At 46.4% G+C, this 21,495-nt stretch overlaps 1 protein-coding gene across 8 annotated transcripts in view; it reads right to left on the reverse strand.

Moving 5' to 3' along the window:
* UBAP2 (ubiquitin associated protein 2) overlaps positions 1 to 21,495 on the reverse strand; it is a 129,342-nt gene that overhangs the window by 41,730 nt on the left and 66,117 nt on the right. For all 8 annotated transcript variants that reach the window (XM_029059024.2, XM_029059023.2, XM_029059026.2 and 5 more), the window contains exons 7-10: positions 10,664 to 10,718; positions 9,531 to 9,634; positions 7,584 to 7,649; positions 4,709 to 4,761 (exon numbers count right to left, since the gene is read on the reverse strand). In XM_029059024.2, the coding sequence (XP_028914857.1) occupies positions 4,709 to 4,761; positions 7,584 to 7,649; positions 9,531 to 9,634; positions 10,664 to 10,718 (278 nt within the window). The remainder of the gene's footprint in view (positions 1 to 4,708; positions 4,762 to 7,583; positions 7,650 to 9,530; positions 9,635 to 10,663; positions 10,719 to 21,495) is intronic.

The following is a 21,495-nucleotide window of genomic DNA, read 5'->3' on the forward strand; positions in this document are numbered from 1 at the left end:
TGTATCTTCCTGTTACATTGTTCAGATAGAATAATTTCAAGCAGAAAGGCTGTGCTGGGTCTTGGGCTGTTCTGATTGAGCCAACATCAAATACAGCTTAAAAAACCCCCAACAAAAACAACCCGTTAGGCTAAAGGCTCCAGTCTAAAATATTGTTTTCCTTGCACGAGAAATTTCAAGCTCATTTTTATTCAGTGCTGTGAGCTTTAAGGATCTCTAGCCTATAATGGACCATGGAATTACCTTGGAGTGCCACACACTACTGAATAAAAATGAACTTATCTTTCTTACTGTGAACAGACTTGCCTAACTGCAGCTACAAAGAGCCTTTTGTGGGTTAATGGCTTTTACCTGGCTGCAGAAAAGTCATGGTAAACTACTATAAAAATCAAAGACTTGTGCAAGAGTTTTAATAATGTTCTCATTAATCAATCATTGAACCAATGGAATGCTCAAATCGAGCAAAGATCTGTAACCCAGGAATAGCGCAAGCCCCACAGAACAAGTGGATAGAGCCTGGGCTTGGAGTCAGGAGGACCTGGGTTCCAATCCCAGCTCCGCCACTTATCTGCAGTGTGACCTCGGGCAAATCACTTCACTTTTCTGAGCTTCAGTTACCTCATCTGGAAAATGGGGATTGAGACTGTGAGTCCCATGTGGACTGTTTATAACCTGATTAGCTTGTATTTACCCCAGAGTTTAGTTCAGTGCCTCACAAATGCCAACTCCCTACCTCCCTCTAAACACACCCCGCCCCCCAAGCCTGCTGCAAAAACAAACAAAAAAAATCAGGTTCATAACCCACATTATCAGATTCTCTGGATTGGTATGCTCCAAAAACCACCCAGAATACCATCCACAGTATCCACAAATGGAAATGTTATAAATGGAAATATTGATAATAACAATGATGATGGTATTTGGTAAGCACTTCCTATGTGCCAAACACTGTACTAAGGCCTGGGGTAGATGCAAGATCATCAGGTTGGATACAGTCCCCTGCAGAGCTCACAGTCTGGGGGGGGGGAGGGGCAGGATTAGGTGTTGAATCCCCATTTTACAGAGGAAGAAACTGAGGCACAGAAGAGTTAAATGGCTTTCCCGAGGTCATCGAGCAGGCAAGTGGCAGATTTGAAATTAGAACATTGGTCCTCTGACACCTAGGCCCACTGGGCCATGCTGCTTCCCTACATTCTCCTTCAGCAAGATAATTCAGGGACCTCCACTGTTTAAATCCTTCCCCACATCAAGAAACACTTGTACTGTCTAGAAAATTCTTGTGCATAATGGCTACTTACAACACACACACATACGGCCAATAATGAAGCCCTTTCCACAGAGTTCCAAACCCTGACACAAATGAGATAATCAAAGGCCTGACAGCACTGGCTCTAGCTTCCCACACCGGAAACTCCAACTCAGATTGTCAACAGGCCAGATCTTCACTGTACACAACTTTATACACCCTGCTCCTCACGGGCAGTAAATGTTACTACACTAGTTAACGCTGCAGGTATGGCCCAGAGCCAAGCAAAAAGTTAAACTGTTCTTGGAAGGAAGATCTCTCGTCTCCTCAGAGCGGGGTTGTGAAGCCTTGAACCGTTGTCCTGAACATTTTGGGGTTACAGACAACAGCTCAGAACATACGAGACTCCAGATGGGCAGGGTAACTACCCCTTGGTTCCCCTTCCGCTCTAATGCCACCTCCAGGCTGCATTTTAGTTCTGGAAACCAAAAGGGAAAATCTGTAAGAGTGAAAGGGTGAAATGGGTCTGCCTGAACTTCACTGAAATCAGGTGGGTGACTCTAGCTCCCACGTAACCTGCAAAGACCAAACCATTTTCTAGGTTTTCTACAGATGCCTAGTGCTTTAAATAGTGATGAGTTTAACTTCCTAAATTACTAATCCAGAAAATATTTGGACCAGTTATGTTATGCCTATCCAAAGAGGTTCGACTGGAAATGGGTGAAGGGTCTTCTGAAGCGAGCTGCAGGGCTGTGCCTGCCTGGAGGATGCGGGTGGGGAGGAGTTTGAGGCTACTCAGCAGGGCCTGGGATAGAGTCCCCTGCATCAATCAATCAATGGTATTGTTACCGGGTGCAGAGCACTGTACTGAGCGCTTGGGCAGGTACGATACAACAGAGTTGGAAATTGACCCTAAGGAGGGTGTGCATTTGCCACCAACTGAGACGCGGAAGATTTTAGCTGTTCAGAGCAAGATGACGACAAATGTGTTACTATTGAATGGTATTCCACAAGAAACCCCCCTCGTCTATTTCTAATAAAAACCCCACTGGTGGCAAACCCACTCCAGACTAACACACGGACCCCAACGGGGCTTTGCTGAATCTCAAAAGAGAAACGTGTCCTCCCCAACCCGGTTCCCTATCCGAACACAGCAGTATAGTCCAAAGGCATAATGAAAACCTGGGTCAAAAGAGCTACTTATAGTGGGATGGAGAGAAGTAATAAACCTGACTTCTCACATGGCTTCAGGAGACGGCCAGAAGATAGAGGAGTTAGGGCAGGGCAGTTGATGGTATCTGTTATGCGCTTACTATGGATCAAACACTGTCCTCAAAGCTGGGGTTGGTACGAGTTAATCAGGTCAGACACAGCTCCTGTCCCTCATGGGGCTCACAGTCTAAGTGGGAGGGACAACAGGTATTTAGCACTCATTTTACAGTTGAGGAAACTGAGGCAGAGAGAAGTTCAGTGACTTGCGCGAGATCATACAGTGAGCAATTGGCAGAGTCGGGACTATAGGCCAGGACCTCTGATTCCCAGCACCGTGCTCTTTCCGCTAGGCCACGTTGCTTCTATTTAGCAAACAGTCTGGGTGGGTATTGGCTAGGAGCCCAGTGGAAGAGCGGCTGGAGTAGTCTGGAAAGAGTAACGTGTCAGGAACTGGAGGCTGCGGCTGGGGCGGGGGTGGGGGGAGGTGGTGGAGAGAGAGAGAAAGAGAGAGAGAATGAGAACACACTCTCCAACCATAGTACTTCTCCCTTCTTGTTAACCCCAACGCTGAAGCAAAAATCCTGGGGGAAAATATGGAAAGGCCTCTAGGTTTCTCTGGACTAAGGGGGGAGCAGTAGTTCCAGGAAGAACCTTGAGGCCTCTGTGTGGAAGCTCCGTCCATCCCGTCCATTTCTCTCAGCTGAGGAGCAACCACGGCCACAAAGCAGATGTTAACTGTGAGAAAGGGATGCGGAAAGAGAAAGATAGGAGCTTGGCCATCCGGAAAGTTATCTGCTGTGTGACCCTGGGCAAGTCACTTAGTTTCTCTTTGCCTCAGTTGCCTCTTCTTTAAAATGGGGATTAAGGGGTTTGTGGGACATGGACTGAATCCAGCGCTTAGTGCCTGGCACATTGTAAGTACTTTAACAAATACCATAAATAAAAAAATAAGTAAAAAAAGGCTTGAGCTCCCATGAGAGGCGTAGTGGATTTACCTAGGTAGAGAAACTCAAACAGAAGGGTATTCCCAAGACAATGGTGACTACCAATCTGGATTGTGGCAAAACAGCAAACGAGTAGCCGTTCAGAAAGTGTACTAGGATTATGCCATTTGCCACATCACATGACGCAGGTGGCAGCTGAACCGTGTTTTGTTACAGATGTCAGCAGGGTTTGGTAGAAAGAATGTGTCTGCCTCTGAGCAGGGGAGTGTGTGCGTTGGGGAGGGAGAGAGAGTGTGTGTGTGTGTGTGTGTGTGTGTGTGTGTGTGTGTATGTGCCCATGTGCGTGCACAGACACAAATATGCACATGAAGAAGCAAGAATAGCTCCAGATATTTTGACATTTCTAGAAATGAAAATGAATATCAACATTTTCAATAGTGTCCAGAATTCCACCCTGGCATAAAGATGTGATTTTCCCCAGGGAGACAGGAGCCCGAAAGATCTTCGGTCCTGTTCCCAGACAGTGAACCTTGAAAGCCTTGCCTGCCTACCTGTCACGCAATTCAGCAAAGTGAGTGTGTGGCAGGGACCTCCGGAGCAAGCGGCAACTTGTGGACTTCAAGAGACAGCACAATGAACCGACTAAAGACGGAAAAGCAGGAGACAGGAAGCACAACCCTCCTAATGACTTCACGGGAATGGAAACTTTTAACTGCCCACCCTAACTTAAATAATCTACTTACTGAGCTTCTACTGGGAAAAATCAAAGCCCCACCTTGAGGAAAACTTGAGGTTAAGGGACTCGTTCAAGGGCACCGAATCTGTTCTTCCAGTTCTTTCCTTTTTCAACAGATTACACCACCTCAATTCTGTTGACCCAAGTGGCACAACCCTTTATTTCCAAGGGATATAGACACTCATAGAAAGCAGCAGCCTGAATCCTTTAAACATTTGATCACTAGGACAAGCAGAATCAAGGATGCCAAGAGTAGATTGCCACTCTTCTTAGGGATAAGAAATGGGAGAATAGGAAATTTTTCAAAAGGATTATTAAAAACTCCCAAGCATGGCCCTCTGAAAGCTCTAAATGAAAACCTGACAAGATTTTTCTCCCGTTCACCAAAAGAACCTGCTTAAAGAGGTTCATCTTCTAGTGAAGCAAAGAAAGTGTTTTGAACACAAGCAACATGAAGAAAAGCCACGGCAGACTCACACATTAACACTCAAATACCCGACACCGGATTTCTGAACACCTCGACCCCGAGAGAGATCATGTAATCTGGCCAACTATATCGGCTCCACTCACGTCTTCATTCCAGTCTTCTGCCGTCCATTCTTCTATCGCGTTCTTCCACGCCCCTGTTGGGATTTGACAAGAGTTAAAAAATTAAGACATTGAAATGCTACTTGAGGGATGGCTCGGTCCTATAGAAGCAGCACGGTGTAGTGGATAGAGCACGGGCCTGGGAGTCAGAAGGTCATAGGTTCTAATCCCCCAGCTCTGCCACTTGTCATCTGGGTGACCTTGGGCAAACCACTTTACTTCTCTGGGCTTCAGTTACCGCCTTTATAAACTGGGGATTGAGACAGTGAACCCCATGAGGGACGGGGACGGTGTCCAACCTGATTTGCTTGTATCCACCCCAGTGCTTCGTACACTGCCTGGCTCATATTAGACACTCAACAAATACCATTATTATTATTATTATGCAGACTGCAGATCATCGGGGCCATGAGGACAAAAGCCACTAAAAATTCCACTCGAGAATCAGGGTCAGTCGCTGTGCTTCCGGGAAACTTCAAATCCTCATTTTGAATGAGAAACACAGAGGGGCATTTAAATGTTTCAGCAATCAAATGTAAGTCAGTATCTCACATCAACAGTATTCACTGAGCCCCTGTACTAAGTGCCTGGGACAGTTCAACAGAATGAGTAACTACAAACTTTATCCTCAAAAGCTCACAATCTAACAGGCCACAACAGGAGAGGTATGCTTCCGCATTTGCAGAAAGAGAAACAGCACAAAGAGGGGTACAAAAAACAAATGAAAAAAGCCACCCAAATGTTAGGGACTTAAAATTTGGAGACCAGACCAAGACTCATTGGATGCTACTGCTCCCTAATTCTATGAATGTGTGCTCTGCACACAATAAACCTTTAATGAATATAACTGACGGTGATCTCACCTTTCCTTTCTATGATAAATTTAAATTCAGGCTTTTCCTGAGGCCTCTGAAATCTATACTATATCCCCCTGAACTCAGATCAATCTACACATCACTTTTTGACACCTAGGATCTCAAACAATTCCTGTCCCGGCAGGCCCAAAACAGCTGCACCTTTTTCCAGCTAGTTACAGACATCGGCATCATTACCTTTCCTCTGTTCAAAAATGGTTTGGTGGAAACGGCTGATTTGAGAGCCTGCATCAGCAAGACAGGCACATGCCACAACCTGGACTTGATTTATACAGTGAGTTCAAATTACTTTTGAGAAATCACTTAAGCTGCCTTCATCTTCCCTCAGGTAGGTGGGAGACCTCCGACTTTAAGTGGGGGAAACGGATGGCTGCTCCCCTCTCAAAGTTCACTGCACGAGAATGCACAGAGTGAAGTGGGGGTAAGTGGGCGTGGGTACTTAGCATGTCGAAAACTGTGCAATTCTTTCTTTCAACACCACTTCCACCCTGAAGCCAGATGGGTCAGTACTGGCCGGAGAAGCGTGGCCAATTCTACCACTGCGTTCTGGCCACGGCTCACTGTGAGCTCTGGCAGAATCGACTGCACCCATGGACCTCTTTTCCAACTCTCCCTTCAGACCCATCACCTTTCTATTAGGGCTGCTCAAGGAAACCTCTAATTTAGCTACAGAGGTGAACTTTCCCAAAGTTAGTATTTAACAGTCACTTGAGGTCATTCGGGCAGACCCTGGTGAAGAATTTTCCCAGAACCTTCAACCAAGATCCAGGTGCGGAAAGCATGATATACTAGGAACTGAAATCTTTTTCATGAACACCATTAATTATTACTCTTAGGATGATGATAAGAACTGTGGTACTTGTTTACCACAAGTAGAGAAGCAGTGTGGCTCAGGGGAAAGAGCCCGGGCTTGGGAGTCAGAGGTCATGGGTTCAAATCCCAGCTCTGCCACTCGTTAGCTGTGTGACTGTGGGCAAGTCACTTCACTTCCCTGCGCCTCAGTTCCCTCATCTGTAAAATGGGGATTAAGACTGTGAGCCTCAAGTGGGACAACCTGATGACCCTGTATCTACTCCAGCACTTAGAACAGTGCTCTGCACATAGCAAGTGCTTAACAAATACCAACATTATTATTATTGTTTAGAACTTACTATGTTCCAAGCACCATACTAAGTACTGGGAGAGATCACTGATCACCATCAACTGAATTTATTGAGCCCATTACTGTGTGCAGATCACTGTACTAAGCGCTTGAGAGAGTACAATACAACAGAGTAGTAAAAGCCAACAGGGTAGACAGGAATTAATCAGGTTGGACAGAGTCCATGTCCCACTTGGGACTCTCAGTTTGAGTAGGAGGGAGTAGGATTTAATCCCCATTTTACAGATGAGGAAACTGAGGTACAAGTGAAGTGGCTTGCCCAAGGCCTAAAAGCAGACCTGGGGGGGCGGAGCTAGGTATAGAACCCAGGTCCTCTGACTCTCAGGCCCGTGCTCTTTCCATTGAGCCGCACTAGTAAATGTCTTAGTGAGAAAAGATCCTTGAGGCTCCGGTTTAGCACTGTTTATACAAAGCCCCAGACTACTGCCCAGCTGCAAATTAATCAATCACTACTGAGTGCTTACTGTGTACAAAGCAAAGAACTAAGCACCTGGGAGAACAAAGTACAACGGATCTCCACCTTAAGTAGAAGAAACTTCAAAAACATTAAATGTTTATTACTGGAAACTGCAAAATCATTCAGCTAAATATCGTACAACATCCAAGGAGGCACTTCAAAGTCATATTTGACTATTTCTTGGAATTTTCAAACTTGGTTAGCATCCAAAAAGGCCTCATCATCTACTGCAGTTTCTCTGAATTCAGTGGCAATCCTCCATGTGATCTCTCCCATTCCTCATCCCAAACAGCTGCTGGGCTTTTTGAGGGTCACCCGGACACATTAAAGAAATGAAGATGACGAAGAAGGGAAGATCCTTACCTTTGAGTCCAAAATTATTTTTACTTGGCAGTTCTTGCACAAGGTTATGTCCACCCTGGGCGGGCTCTGAGGAACAACAAAAAATGACCTCTATCACATTAATTGGAATTACTAAAACCAGCCCCACCTGAAACTCCTTCCTATAGTTTGTCCTGTAGTTTCTTTCTGCATTTTTTAAAAATGGTATTTGTTAAGGGCTTAATCTGCCAGGCACGGTACTAAGCGCTGGGGTAGAAGCAAGCTAATAGGGACGGACACAGTGCCTGTCCCTCATGTGGCTCACAGTCTTAATCCCCACGGAGAAGTCAGGGATTTACCCAAGGTCATACTGCAGACAAGTGGCAGAGTTGGGGAAAGTAATCTGAATACTCTCGGGGGGGGGGGGGGGGGGGGGGGGGGGGGGATCTACATTGCCACTTGTCTTATAGTTTGATTAGATTACCTCAAAACGATTAAATGGGTCAGTATTTTGAAGAACAGTGTAACAAGTGGAAACCAGAAACAAAGAAAGCACAGCTGGCTGCAGTTTACCCATTCCCTGCGGTTCTCAGGGCTAGATAGCTCCTTCAAAGTTTAATACCTAGCACATTATCCAAACCATATTTAAGTGACTAACTTGGGTGGGGTGGGGTGGAGTCAGGGTTTATTTAAGAGTTTGCCATTGCACCATTTCCTGGGCCTTTAATCATTTAGATATGGCTCTTGTACCTCAACACCACTGGTCCTGGCCTTCTAACATTTGTAGAGTGGCGCTCTTCCTCCTCCCCATACCTCCTAGGCATTTATGCCCTGCTAGCCATAAACATCTGCCTGGGCTTGTGCTGCTCAGGCCCAGGTACAAATGTTCTGCTAATATGTCCATAATGACATAAGTAATGAGATTCTTCTCGTAATCCATTATTCCGATGGGAACTAAAGCTACAGTTTCCTAGAAGCTACTGCAAACTATCGTGGCCACGCTCTTTAACAAGCAGCGTGGCTCAGTGGAAAGAGCACGGGCTTTGGAGTCAGGGCTCATGAGTTCGAATCCCAGCTCTGCCACTTGTCGGCTGTGTGACTGTGGGCAAGTCACTTAACTTCTCTGTGCCTCAGTTCCCTCATCTGTAAAATGGGGATGAAGACTGTGAGCCCCACGTGGGACAACCTGATTCCCGTGTCTACCCCAGCGCTTAGAACAGTGCTCGGCACATAGTAAGCGCTTAACAAATACCAACATTATTTAACCTCAAACTTTTCCTTAAATCCCATTTTGAGGGAACGGGTTTATGAACCTTCTCAAAATTTCCATTTTCAATGTTAGTATGCATTAACCCAAAACATGAGGAGGCAAAAGATGGAACTTGGCAAACAATTTCCCATGTTTGTGGACGTTCAAACTCTTATCTGGTCACTTCTGGAAATGAACAAATCTGCATTTGTGTACACTTTTAAATCTGCACAGCACTAAAGTTATATTCCTGCACTTCAACAGAAGAAGCACTACTGACAGAAGGGACTCTACTCTTCTTACTTTTGGAAATTCCAGAGCATGGAAAAGGAAATTCAGTGTGGACACAATTTATCTGAGGCTCACAGTCAAAACCGATACAACTGGAATTTGTTGTGAGGTCATTCAAATCCCCTTCCCCACATGAATTTTGTCTTTTGGCTATACTTAGAATTACTCAGCCCTAAAAACATCTTCAACAGACCCTTCCTGCTGATTACTGGAGTTGCCAATGCTTCATCTAGACCAAAAATAACAATCCAGAGATCTATGGGTTTAGAACCCAAACCATGAATCATTGAGTTGGGGCATGTGTGTGATACAAATAAACCCAAACGTCCATGAAAATTTCACCCATATGGAGGCAGGAGGGTGGGGAGGTGCCCAGGAAATTGGCGCCCGGGTTTTAATCCCCTTTGGCTACAGCTTCTTTCAACTCCATCCATTAGGAAGCATCTTACCCATTCCATCCTCGGCATCATTCTGACCACTTTCCCAAGCATCTGTTTTCGCCCCAAAGCCATCAGCGGCAGAAGAATCTGTATAATCTGCAGGGTTAAATGTCCTGGGATTTGGAAGGGAACAGGGAGAGGCAGACTTAGTAATGAAGAATGAGTTACATATAATCTCTGAACAGTAGCATCTTCTCTAATCTCAGGAACAAACTCAGGTCTTCCACCATATGTGTTTTCCCTTTGTATTTTGGATACAGCCCTGGTAGCCAAGTTGGAAATGCCCTTTCGACGACCACCAGCCTCATCGAAGGTATTCATTACGCGCTTCTTGTGCACAGAGCACTGTACTAAACATTTGGGAGAGTACGACACAATAGAGTTGGCGGACATGTCCACCATGAACTAGAGGGGAGACAAATATGAATATAAATATAATATATAATTTATGTACTCTCTGGACAGGAAGTGATAGATAGAGCACTTATGCACAAAACACATCAAGGGCATGACATACAGGTTACTCAAGAACTGAATAATTTAGTTTTTTTAGTCTTTGAGGCCATACACTACAATCAATCCATCAGCAGTATTTATTGATCACTTACTGTGTGCAGAGCACTGTACTAAGCACTTGGGAGAGCACAGCACAATGTTTTCAAAGGAGAACCTGAACCAAAGTATGAGTGACGACACTGATATAGCATGTCTCACTCAACTTTCAATTTTCATCACTTTATTAAACAGGGCTGAGGGTGAGGCAAAAAGATGACTAAACATTTGGAAATTTAAGAGATGGCTATGTGTCTGGTAAATAGTCTGGATATTTACTGAATGGGTGGACTGTTATCTTTTTCAATGGCATTTGCCAAGTGCCAAGCTCTATACTACGTGCTGGGATAGATACAAGTCCCTGTCCCTGACAGGGCTCGCTGTCTTAATCCTCATTCTACAGATGAAGTAACCGAGGAACAGAGAAGTGAAATGACTTGCTCAAGGCATTTAGCAAATAAGTGGCAGAGCTGGGACTGTGTGGCCTCTGAGGAAACTGCTCATCTGTTTTCAGAGCTAAATAAGCAAGGGGTCACTGAGGATAAAGTGAGAGCCTCTCTCCTAGGCTGGCTCTACTGAAAAATACTTACCCCATGCCTTGGGCTGAGAACCTCCCTGCCCCTCTGCCTCTGCCTCGTCCAAATCCTGTTTAGGGAGACAAAAAGGAATTACAGGTAAATCGGTCACTTGGAACTGACGGACTCAATACTACGAATGAATCACTTGGCAGCAAAGAGTCTGATGATATTCACAGAGTGCTCCTCCTGTGCAAAGCACTCTAGTAAGGGCTTGGGGGAGTACAATACAACAGACTTGGTAAACTCTCTCCCTGCTCACAATGAGCTTACAGTCTAGACTTTGACAAAGGAGTACTTTTAAGACATCTGCACAACTCTCGAAAGGAAACTCTGCTTAGATTTCAAGGGTGGAAGCCATTTGCATTTAATCCTGACATATAATCTGATTCCTATAAACAGTGTTTTCATCAGTAATTTTGCGGGCCAGCAGATAATGCCATGCTACTGAAAATCTGCCTGGAATTATAACTTTAGCAGTTTCCAGTAAGGACGTTAGAAGAAAATACCACCCTAAAATTGAGATTGAGAACTTTGAATCTTCTCCAAATGTCCTACAAGGCAAACACAAACTGACAGAAACCAAGTAATGAGAGACTTTTCCCCAGGCACTGGCCTATCCTTTTTATGGCTGATGAAGGCTTTAGGGATGGAACTTCCCACCTCAAAATAAAAATCTGTAGACCATCTGCAGCATTTAACTGACCAGTGGATTGCCACAGTGAGAAGATGTTTTTATAGATCAGCCTAAGTGCCCTTTGAAGAATAAATGAATCTTGAAATTAAGCAACACCACCCCTATTTGTCCTAGTATGTCTGATGATTTATAACTTAATTACTCAAGTCTTATTTCTAATTTTTTAAAAAATGTTCTTACCCACATTTCAACCCAATACTATGTCAAACCTAGTGGGTGTTTGTGGAAACACACCCGTGGCTTTTAATAGCTATCCAAAAAAGAATTTATGGTCTGTGACATTACTTTTTAAACCAACAATACAGATCGATCAGGTCTCCCGTTAGAGACACTATGAAAACAGGTTGTTATCAATCAGTAGTGAAATCTACTGAGGGTTCAAGCTCTCCACCTGAACCTCCACGGCAGAGAGGGTGGAAAATGTCGCAGTTCACTTGATCTATCGATCGATGGCATTTATTCGGTGTTTACTTTGTGCAGAGCCCTGTAATAAGCGTTTGGGAGAGTGCAACAAAACAGAGGCGATGGATACATTCCTTGCCCACGAGGAGGGAAGCAGCGAAGTCTAGTGGATAGAGACCGGGCCTGGGAGTAAGGAAGACCAGGCTGCGCCACTTGTCTGCTGTGTGATTTTGGGTAAGTCACTTCACTGGGCCTCAGTGACCTCATCTAGAAAATGGGGATTAAGACTGTGAGCTCCATGTGGGACTGACTGTTTCCAACCTGATTATCTTGTATCTATCCCAGAGCTGAGTACAGTGCCTGGCACATAGTAAACACTTTCCAAATATCCAAACACATAATCATCCAAACTGCTACCACATCAATAAAATCACTTAATCTTATCCCAGCTTGATTAAACCTATCAGCCTCCTTGCTGATCTTTCAGCCTCCTGTTTCTCCCCAATCCAGTCCACACTTCACTCTGCTGCCTGGAACATTTTTCTACAAAAACATTCAAACCCCACTTTCTCGCTTCTCAAAAACCTCCAGTGGTTGCCCATCCACCTCGGGATCAAACGGAAACTCCTCCCCGATGGCTTTAAAGCACTCAATCACCTTATTCCCTCCTACTCTGGAGCGGGGAGATGGACATTAATATCAGTAAAAGACAGATATCGTCATTCATTCACTCAATCGTATTTACTGAGCACTTACTATATGCACAACATTGTACTACGCGCTTGGGAGAGCACAATGCAACAGAGATGGCTCCCCAAGAAGGGGCCTACAGTCTAGAGGAGACAGGCATTAATATAAATGCCTAATTTAAAATATGCACCTAAGTGCTGAGGAAGGGGTGGATGAAGAGGTACAGATCCAAGTGAGCGGGTGACGCAGTAGGGAGAGGAAGAGTGGGGGAAAAGAGGACTTGATGCCAGCAAATGACAGAATCCTACCTTCCTGGCGGAACCCGGCAAGTTATTTGGAAGCAGTAAGATGAGGAATGGTCAAGATTCTCCTTCTGAAATGGCTAGCCCCCTAGAAGAACTTGGGTAGGTTTGAAAGGGGATGCTAGCCCAGACGGTGAAGGCACGGCAGTGGCTGCGGCAGCCGGGCCAAAGTAAGAACAGCCCCTGTTGCTGCTGTGGCTGCTGCCCTGCTGACTTGGAGTTCATGCCTTGGCTGAGGGGAACCGCAGAAGCAGAAAAACCTGCTGCGATTCCATAAGCACAAACTCCTTCCAAACTCCTTTTCTTCCAAGAGTTGCGAGCAGCAGTGGTGGGTGGCGGTGCCCTGAGTACTGTTTTCCTTCTAGTTTGCTCCAGTTGCTGCTGCTTGCCCTTCCTTGGCTCTAGCACGTTTCCTTTGGGTTTGGGAGGAGGAAGCTTTTCGGGGCTGGAGTCCCACAAAAGGCTAACCAGGCCCAGACTAGGAGGGGCGGCAAAGCCCAGGAGCAAGTCCCCGAGCGAGGCCTTGCTCCCGCCTCCCGGGTCACGTGTTCTGCCCGGATTTCCTCAGAGCCCGCCTCCGTTCTTCATGATCTCTAACACCACAGTGTAGGCTGGTGTTCTCTTACGACACGATGCTTTCGGTTCACTTTTCCAGTCACGTTTCAGAGGCTGTTTAAAAAGTAGTCAGATTCAGAATCCGATTGGGTTGGTTTGGCTAGATAACCCTCTTCTGTCACATACGATATCACCCTGAATCTCAACCTTTAAAACTATAAGAGCATTCATTCACGAAAACCTATTTATTGAGCACTTACTGTGTGCAGAGCACTGTACTAAGTGCTTAAGACCACCTACTTTTCCTCCCAGCCACTTTACAACTAAAGGAAAATTTAGTAGAATGGATGCCCTAAGAATCAAATTCCCCAGGGCTCAGAACCGGTTTGAAATATTTCTTGTGTGTATTTCATCTTCGATGTCGTGCCATTAATCCGCAGCCCTGGATCACCTCCAAGGTCCACTTCCTTTGCGGAATCTAGATATCAGGCCGAACTCGTCCACTTAAAGTTTATCCTTACGTGCTTAAACTCTGCCTTACCCTCTGCCTGTCTAAATTATTTCTTCATCCTTTTTGATACCCACACCCACTGCCCTTACCAGCTGTTCCACACATTTAACTCCCTCTCACCTCGCTTCACCCATCTCTTGCCCCTAATGACCTGGCCACTTACTTTCAAAAAAAAAATCAAAACTGCAAGCTGTGCTCTCTCTAAAATTGCTCCTTCCTGCCTTCTCTCAAAATCTACCCCCTCCACCTGTGTCTCTGACCCCATCCTTTCTTCCCTCCTTAACAACTATCTTCAAAGGTTGGCCTTCCAATGGCTACTTTCCCACTGCTTTCAAACATGCCCACGTCTCCTAAAAAACCCACATCCTGAGCCCCGGCCCCCGGCCAGCCAGTCAGTGAACAGAGGGTGGAACTCTGCCAGAAGAGTGGCCCACGCAGGCTAACAGAATGTGGACTGAGCGAGGAAGCGCTCCGAAATGTGTGCTGTCCATTAAGACTGCTTGGCAAAGTGCCGCCTTGGCCTTAGAATGAGCCTATCCTCTTATTTAAATGTCAGCTTTCTTCGTTAAACGAGCCCAGCTTCTCTGCATCCGTCTGGAGATGCTCACAGGCCTTTCTTCCATGGCGGCTCTGCAAAGCCACAGACGGAAACGGAGTCACGGGATGGACTCCGGGCCTCTCGGGGAAGTCAGAGCCGCAGCCAAATCCGAGCTCTGCTGCTCGGGGGATCCACCTCGTGATACACCGTGTGATCCGTGGGTCTTCCCTGGGCCCTTTCTCACCTTCCCAGGGTCACAAGTGCCACCTCCCTGGGCTTCTGGCAACCCAGACGACCTGGAAAGCAGGTAGGAATTCACCGCTGCATTTCTTTACAAAGCCTAATCGTGGGGGCGTTAGGCTAAGCCCATTACAACACAATTCAGTTCACATACTACTATCTGATGATGACAGACCGATGCACAAAGAACAAGTGATTCCTACGCTGATTATTTTTATTGGAACACCGGATGAAATTAAACCATCAGTAAGTGGCCTTGCTGGAAACGTATCTGCACACTTCCGGAAAAAGGCGCCAGATGCATAAATCATGTTAGCGCAAGAGAAGTCTACCACGGGCAGAAGAGCCCGCTCCCATTTCGTTTAACCATTTTCTAATTAGAAAGAGAGACACATGATCAGAGTAGTGACAAGGCAGTGAGGTTTAGAATAGCAGGACCACTGAAAAATAAAGAGAATTACGTGGTCTATGGCAGGGATTTTCCCAGCATTCCCCAAACACCCATTAAAAAGGGAAAAAAAATAAGCTACCTACAGCAATGGCTGTATTTTGGCTGTGGCGCTGCTCTTCTAACTTGTTCCCTTCCATCACCACTCCTCATTTCCCCCTCACCACAAGGACACAAGCTACAGGGCCAGGCCTCTCCCCCACTTCCTGAACATCTGCCTCAGCCCTTACCCTCTGTTTCCAGCCCACCTACACAACTTGGAAACGTGCACGATATGCTATTTTAACACTTCATGACAAGTTATATCTCGCCGCCGACCACTCGCCCACGTCCCACCTCTGACCTGGAACACCCTCGCTTTTCATATCCCAAAGACGGTCACTCTTCCCCACCTCCGTGCCTTCAAAGCCTTATTGAAGGCACATCTCCTCCAAGAGGCCTTCCCTGACTAAGCCCTCATTTCCTCTTCTCCCATTCCCCTTCTGCATCACCCTTGCACTAAGATTTGTACCCTTTATTCACCTCTCCCTCAGCCCCATAGCACTTATTCTGTTACAACTGATACACATCTGGAATTTATTTAATTCTGTTAATATCTATCTCCCCCTCAAAACTGCATCCTCATTCTGGTCAAGGAGCGTGTCTACCAACACTGTTATTTTGTACTGTCCCAAACATTTAGTGCAATGTTCCGCACCGAGTAAACGCTCAATAAATATGGTTGATTGACTATACGAAGGCATGTCTCTGACGCCTCACAAGAAAACCTGAATTCCGTTAGCATCGGAAGACTTGCTGAGCTCACATAATAATAATAATGTTGGTATTTGTTAAGCGCTTACTATGTGCAGAGCACTGTTCAATAATGTTGGTATTTGTTAAGCGCTTATGTGCCGAGCACTGTTCTAAGCGCTGGGGTAGATACAGGGTAATCAGGTTGTCCCACGTGAGGCTCACAGTCTTAATCCCCATTTTACAGATGAGGTAACTGAGGCACCGAGAAGTTATATGAGATCTGAACTCATCTGTGGGCCCTCTCTGGTCAAAGACCAGAAGCAGCGTGGCGTGGCGCAGTGGAAAGAGCATGGGCTTTGGAGTCAGGGCTCATGAGTTCAAATCCCAGATCTGCCACTTGTCAGCTGTGACTGTGGGCAAGTCACTTAACTTCTCTGTGCCTCAGTTCCCTCATCTGTAAAATGGGGATTAAGACTGTGAGCCCCACGTGGGACAACCTGATTCCCCTGTGTTTACCCCAGCGCTTTAGAACAGTGCTCTGCACATAGTAAGCGCTTAACAAATACCAACATTATTAAAGACAGCAGCGTAACCAACACACGTTCTTTAGATTCCTCCCCCTTGTTCCAAATCATTATATCCCTTTCGGACTCCCTCTCTACACTTCACTCCCTGCATGCACAAATCCATGCCTTCAGTACCGCCCACTGCATTGTGACATTTGTTATGCACTTACTATGTGTCAAGGGCTGTACTCAACTCCATCACATTCCACCCTGCCCACGAACCTTCCACCATCTCACACCACCAATCCCCAGCTCCCACACCCGAGCTCCCACACCCGAGAGAGACACACACAACTCACTCTCCACTGGAACCCCATTACCCTCATTTTTCCAGGAGGGAAGGCACACCAGTGCCTTTATATCGGACCCCCCAAGCCTTCTGTGTAGGATGGGGCCTCCCACATCCCCTCGCCATGTTCCCCAGAACTATCATTGTTCCCTTCTCCAGCAGGAAGGGCAAAGAACCAGCAAGTGTGTGAAGATTTCTCGATTTTCCTTAACGTTGCAATGACTGAGGCCGTCGCCATGCCTGGGGACACAGCCGTAACTACTGTGAGGTTGGACGTAGTCCGTGACCTACATGGGGCTGACAGTCTTAATCCCCACATCACAGAGAAGCAGCGGGGATTACTGGATAGAGCCTGGGCGGCAGAAGGGTCTGAGTTATAATCCAGGCTCCACCACATGTCTGCTGTGTGACTTTGGGGATGTCACTTCCCTTCTCTAGGCCTCAGTTCCTTCATCTGTAAAATGTGGATAAGAGTCTGTGCCCTATGTGGGACAAGGACTGTGCCCAACCTGATTAACTTGTATCTACACCAACACTTAGAACAGTGCCTGGCACACAGTAAGCGCTTAACAAGTACCATAACTATTTTTATTAGTAGTATTTTCTTTAATTCTCTCTTCAAGGCCCACGGCCACTGCTACCAACTCCATTACCCCTGACAGCCCCAACTATTTTAAAATATTTAAAACATTAGGCACAAACGCTCCGAAGAAAGAGAAGCACAGGCCTAGGGGTAGGGGCACTTGGGTTCTAATCCCAGTTCTGCCATTTCCCTGCTGTGTGTCCTGGGGCAAGTCACTTACCTTCTCTGGGCCTCTGTTTCCTTATCAGCAGCATGGGGATAAGATACCTGTTCTCCCTCCTCCTCAATCAAATCAATGGTATTTACTGAACGCTTACTGTGTGCCCAGCGCTCTAGGGACTTGGCAGGGTATGACGTAACAGAATTGGCGGACATGTTCCCTTCCCACAGCGAGCTAATAATCGAGAGTTGACCCTGTGAGCCCCACTTTGGAGCTTCTGTTTAAGCCTCCCCCATACTAAAAACGCCTTCTCTGGAACCCACCGCACCTTACAGCTATCACTTAATTTCCCTGTGTTTCCATCTCTGTTCAAACTCCTGAGGGGGCATTGCATAAACCCACCGTTCCACCTTTAAACAGTTACTGTGTGTCAAGAACTGTTCTAAGCCCTAGGGTAGATACAGAATAATAAGGCCAGACCCAGTCCCTGTCCCAGTCCAACATGGGGCTCCCAGTCTTAATCCCCATTTTCCAAATGAGGTAACTGAGGCACACAGAAGTGTAGTGACTCACCCAAAGTCACAGAGCAGACAAGTGGCAGAGCCGGGATTAGAACCCAGGGCCGGACTCCTTCCGCTAGGTCACGCTGCTGCCACTATAATTTGGTTTCCTCCCCTTCACTCCACTGCAATCCCCCACAGGTCATCAGTGACGGCCCCCTTTCGAAATTTAATGGTCTCCACTTGTTCCTAGTCACCCTTGACCTCTCAGATGCCCTTCAATCAAATCACAGCATTTATTGAGCATTTTACGGAGTGCATCCTACCTGAGCATGTTGAAGAATGCAACACAGCTAATACCGACAACCCTTGCCTTCGGTAGTCTTAGATCTAGTTGAGGGAAACTGACCCTACAGCAAATGGGAGCTGGGAGAAGGAGGGCTACGGACATGAGTTGGTGCTTAAGTAATAAGGGACGTATGGCATGCGTGTAAATAATAAAGGAGGCTGTGGACACTCTAAGTGCTCAGGTGGTGCGGAGGTGCTGAAGTGGCACTTGTGGGAGATGGAAACTGGGAAGATTAAAAATTAATCAGGAAGACCTCCTGGAGGAAATGTGATTTTAGAAGGGTTCTGAAGCTTGGGGGGAAAAGGGGAGGGAGACTGTGGTCTATGTCAGGTGTCAGATATGAAAGTAAAGAGGCTCCAGGCAAGGGGTGGGGAATGGCTAAGAGCTCTTTGAAATCTCCCTTCTCCAGGAAGGTTTCCCTGATAAAATTTTCTCCTCCCCGAGTCATATCCTCCCACTAGACCACACTGTTTCCATATTTCCAGCAGCAGCATGGCCTAGTGGAAAGAGCATGGGCCTGGGAGTCGGAGGGCCTGGGTTCTAATCCCAGCTCCGCCGCTTGTCTGCTGTGTGACCTTGGGCGTCACTTTGCTTCTCTATGCCTCAATTACCTCATCTGTAATTGAAAGGAGATTATGACAGTGTGCTAACTCTCCTTTCTGTGTCATCTATGCACTTGGGTGTGACCTCTGGACATTGGATATTCATCTCACACCCAACCCCACAATGCTTATGTATATATTTTAAATTATATATTATGAATTATTTATATTATTGTCTGTCTCTCCCTCTAGACTTTAAGATCGCTGTGGGCAGGGAATGAGTCTCCTAAATCTCTTACACTGTTTTCTCCAAAGCACTTAGTACAGTGCTCTGAATATAGGAAGCATTCAATAAATACCATTGATTGATAGGGTCTGAAGAAAGCTGGAGAGGAGGCCAATGGCAGGAACGGCTCAATTACCACTTGGAAGAAATCCCTTCCCACAAACACCAATCCAGAGCTTGGGCATTTCACGATAGCTTTGGTCACAGGTGATCAAATGTTAAAACTCGTTAAGTCAGAAAGATAGGGAAACAAGGAAGGCCCTCATCTCAGGGTTCCTCCAAGCTTCCCGGCACCTCTGCCGGACACGGAATCCCTGGCGGGATCCACAGGTCAACCCGGGAATGCTCTTACCCGAGGCCTTATCCAATTCACCTAGACAAGGCCAATGGTTTTCCTTACAGTCTTTCATATTTCAGAGACATGCTGTCTAGGACGGCTGGCCAAAATGAAAGACCATTATGCAATCCCAGAGCTGAGAGAGACCTCGAGAGAACTATACTAAGTGACAGGGTGATGTCTCTTCTTTTCTTGAGCTTGCCTAGACTGTGTGAGCTCCCTGTGGGCAGGGCACTTGCTGATCAACTCTATTAATCAGCTGTCTCCCAAGTGCCTAGCATAGTGCTCAGCACACAGTAAGCGCTCAGTAAATATGCCTAGCATAGTGCTCAGCACACATTAAGAGCTCAGTAAATACCATCAATCGACGACATCCCACAACCACCTTCACCAGTTCACGTGCTTGCCCAGAGAGCAGAGCAAATGCTAGCCCCAGACCCTCTTTTTTTTAAAAAAAAAATGCTATTTGTTAAGCGCTTACTACATTCCAGGCACTGTATCAAGCATTGGGTAGATACAAGATAATCAGGCTGGGCACAGTCCACGCCCCATAAGGGGCTTAATCCGCATTTTATAGGTGAGGAAACTGAGAACGACAGTGAGAAGGTAAGTGATCTGCCCAAGGTCACAGCAGACAAATGGTGGAGTCAGGTTTTGAACCCAGGCCCTCTAACTTTCAGGCCTGTGTTCTGAACACCAGGCCACATTCCTTCTCAGACCTTCTTTATATAGGTGAAGACAACATATACTGAGTTTCCCCTAAGATTTCTCTAGACTGTGCCTCCCCAAGTCCTTTAATCTAATAATGACGGTATTTTTAAGTGTTTACAATGTGTCAACAAGTGTGCTGAGAACTGGGGTAGATACAAGCTACTCAAGTTGGACACAGTCCCTGTCCCACGTGGGGCTCTCAGTCTTAATCCCCATTTTGCAGGTGAGGTAACTGAGGTCCAGGGAAGTGGAGTGACCTACCCAAGGTCACACAACAGACAAGTGGAAGTGCCGGGATTAGAACCCAGGTCCTCTGACTCCCTCCAGGCCTGTATTCTTTCCACTAAGCAATGCTGCTTCTCAGATCTTCTTTATATATGTGAAGACAACAAATACTGAGTTCACCTTAAGACTTCTCTAGACAATGCTTCCCCACGTCCTTTAACCTCTCCTCACAGGATCCGTTTTCCAATGCCTACATCATTTCCGCCAATCTCCTCAAGACCCTCTCCAGTTTCTCCTCATCCTTTAACCAGCATAATGGCCCCCAAACTGGGCTTGCTCCTCTAATAAGGGTCTGACCAGGGCAGAATTAAGCAGGCCAACTCCCCAAATCTTACACTGGATGATAAAAACTCCCTGCTGCTGGCTTTTTTCAAATAGCGTTATATCGTGCTTGCACTGGAATTGATCTTTCCCCTTTTGATACCAGTGTTGCTTTTCATCCTTTAGTGCACAACCTTCTATTTGCTCTTACTTGACGTTCTCCCTGCTTTGGGGCCTGACTTGCCTAAGGAGGCCATTCCGGCCTGCCAAAGTGCAAGCAACTCCACCCACCTGGGGCCCGTTTGGGAAGTCAATAAGTGTGGACTAGATTCCCTTCGCTAGCTCAGAAATAAATACGTTGAAGACACCGGTCCCAGAACTGGTCATGTGTAGGTATTGGCTTTACATGGGAACATTGTCCTTGAGGAGAAAAATATATGGTTAAGCAGAGGAAAAGTGGGGTGTTGTGTCTGAGGACTGACCATCCATCCTGGGGGGGACCCCAACACACAGTTTACCTAACACTTTGATTTGTAGCCTTCCACAAAGGCACTGGGCAGTCCTGCAGATGGCTGAATGGGTCCAGGGCAGGAAGAAATGTCTATCGACTGATAAGACGAGAAGGGAGGCAACGGGCTGATAAGCCTCGGAGGCCCAGCTGCACATGGACGACTGGCGACCAAATGGTTTCTAAGACCTTGGAAAGATCTACAGAGTTGAGACAGCCTTGGGTCCAGAAATGCTGCAGCTGACGCCAGAAAACCCAAAATGATGTGAGAGTGGAAGGCCCGATAGGAAATCCAGAAGGACCTGATACGGTATTAGTCCCCCCTTTATAAGTATCGCTTCGTAACCTTGAC

Source organism: Ornithorhynchus anatinus, chromosome 3, assembly GCF_004115215.2.
Source record: "Ornithorhynchus anatinus isolate Pmale09 chromosome 3, mOrnAna1.pri.v4, whole genome shotgun sequence".
Lineage (NCBI taxonomy): Eukaryota > Metazoa > Chordata > Mammalia > Monotremata > Ornithorhynchidae > Ornithorhynchus > Ornithorhynchus anatinus.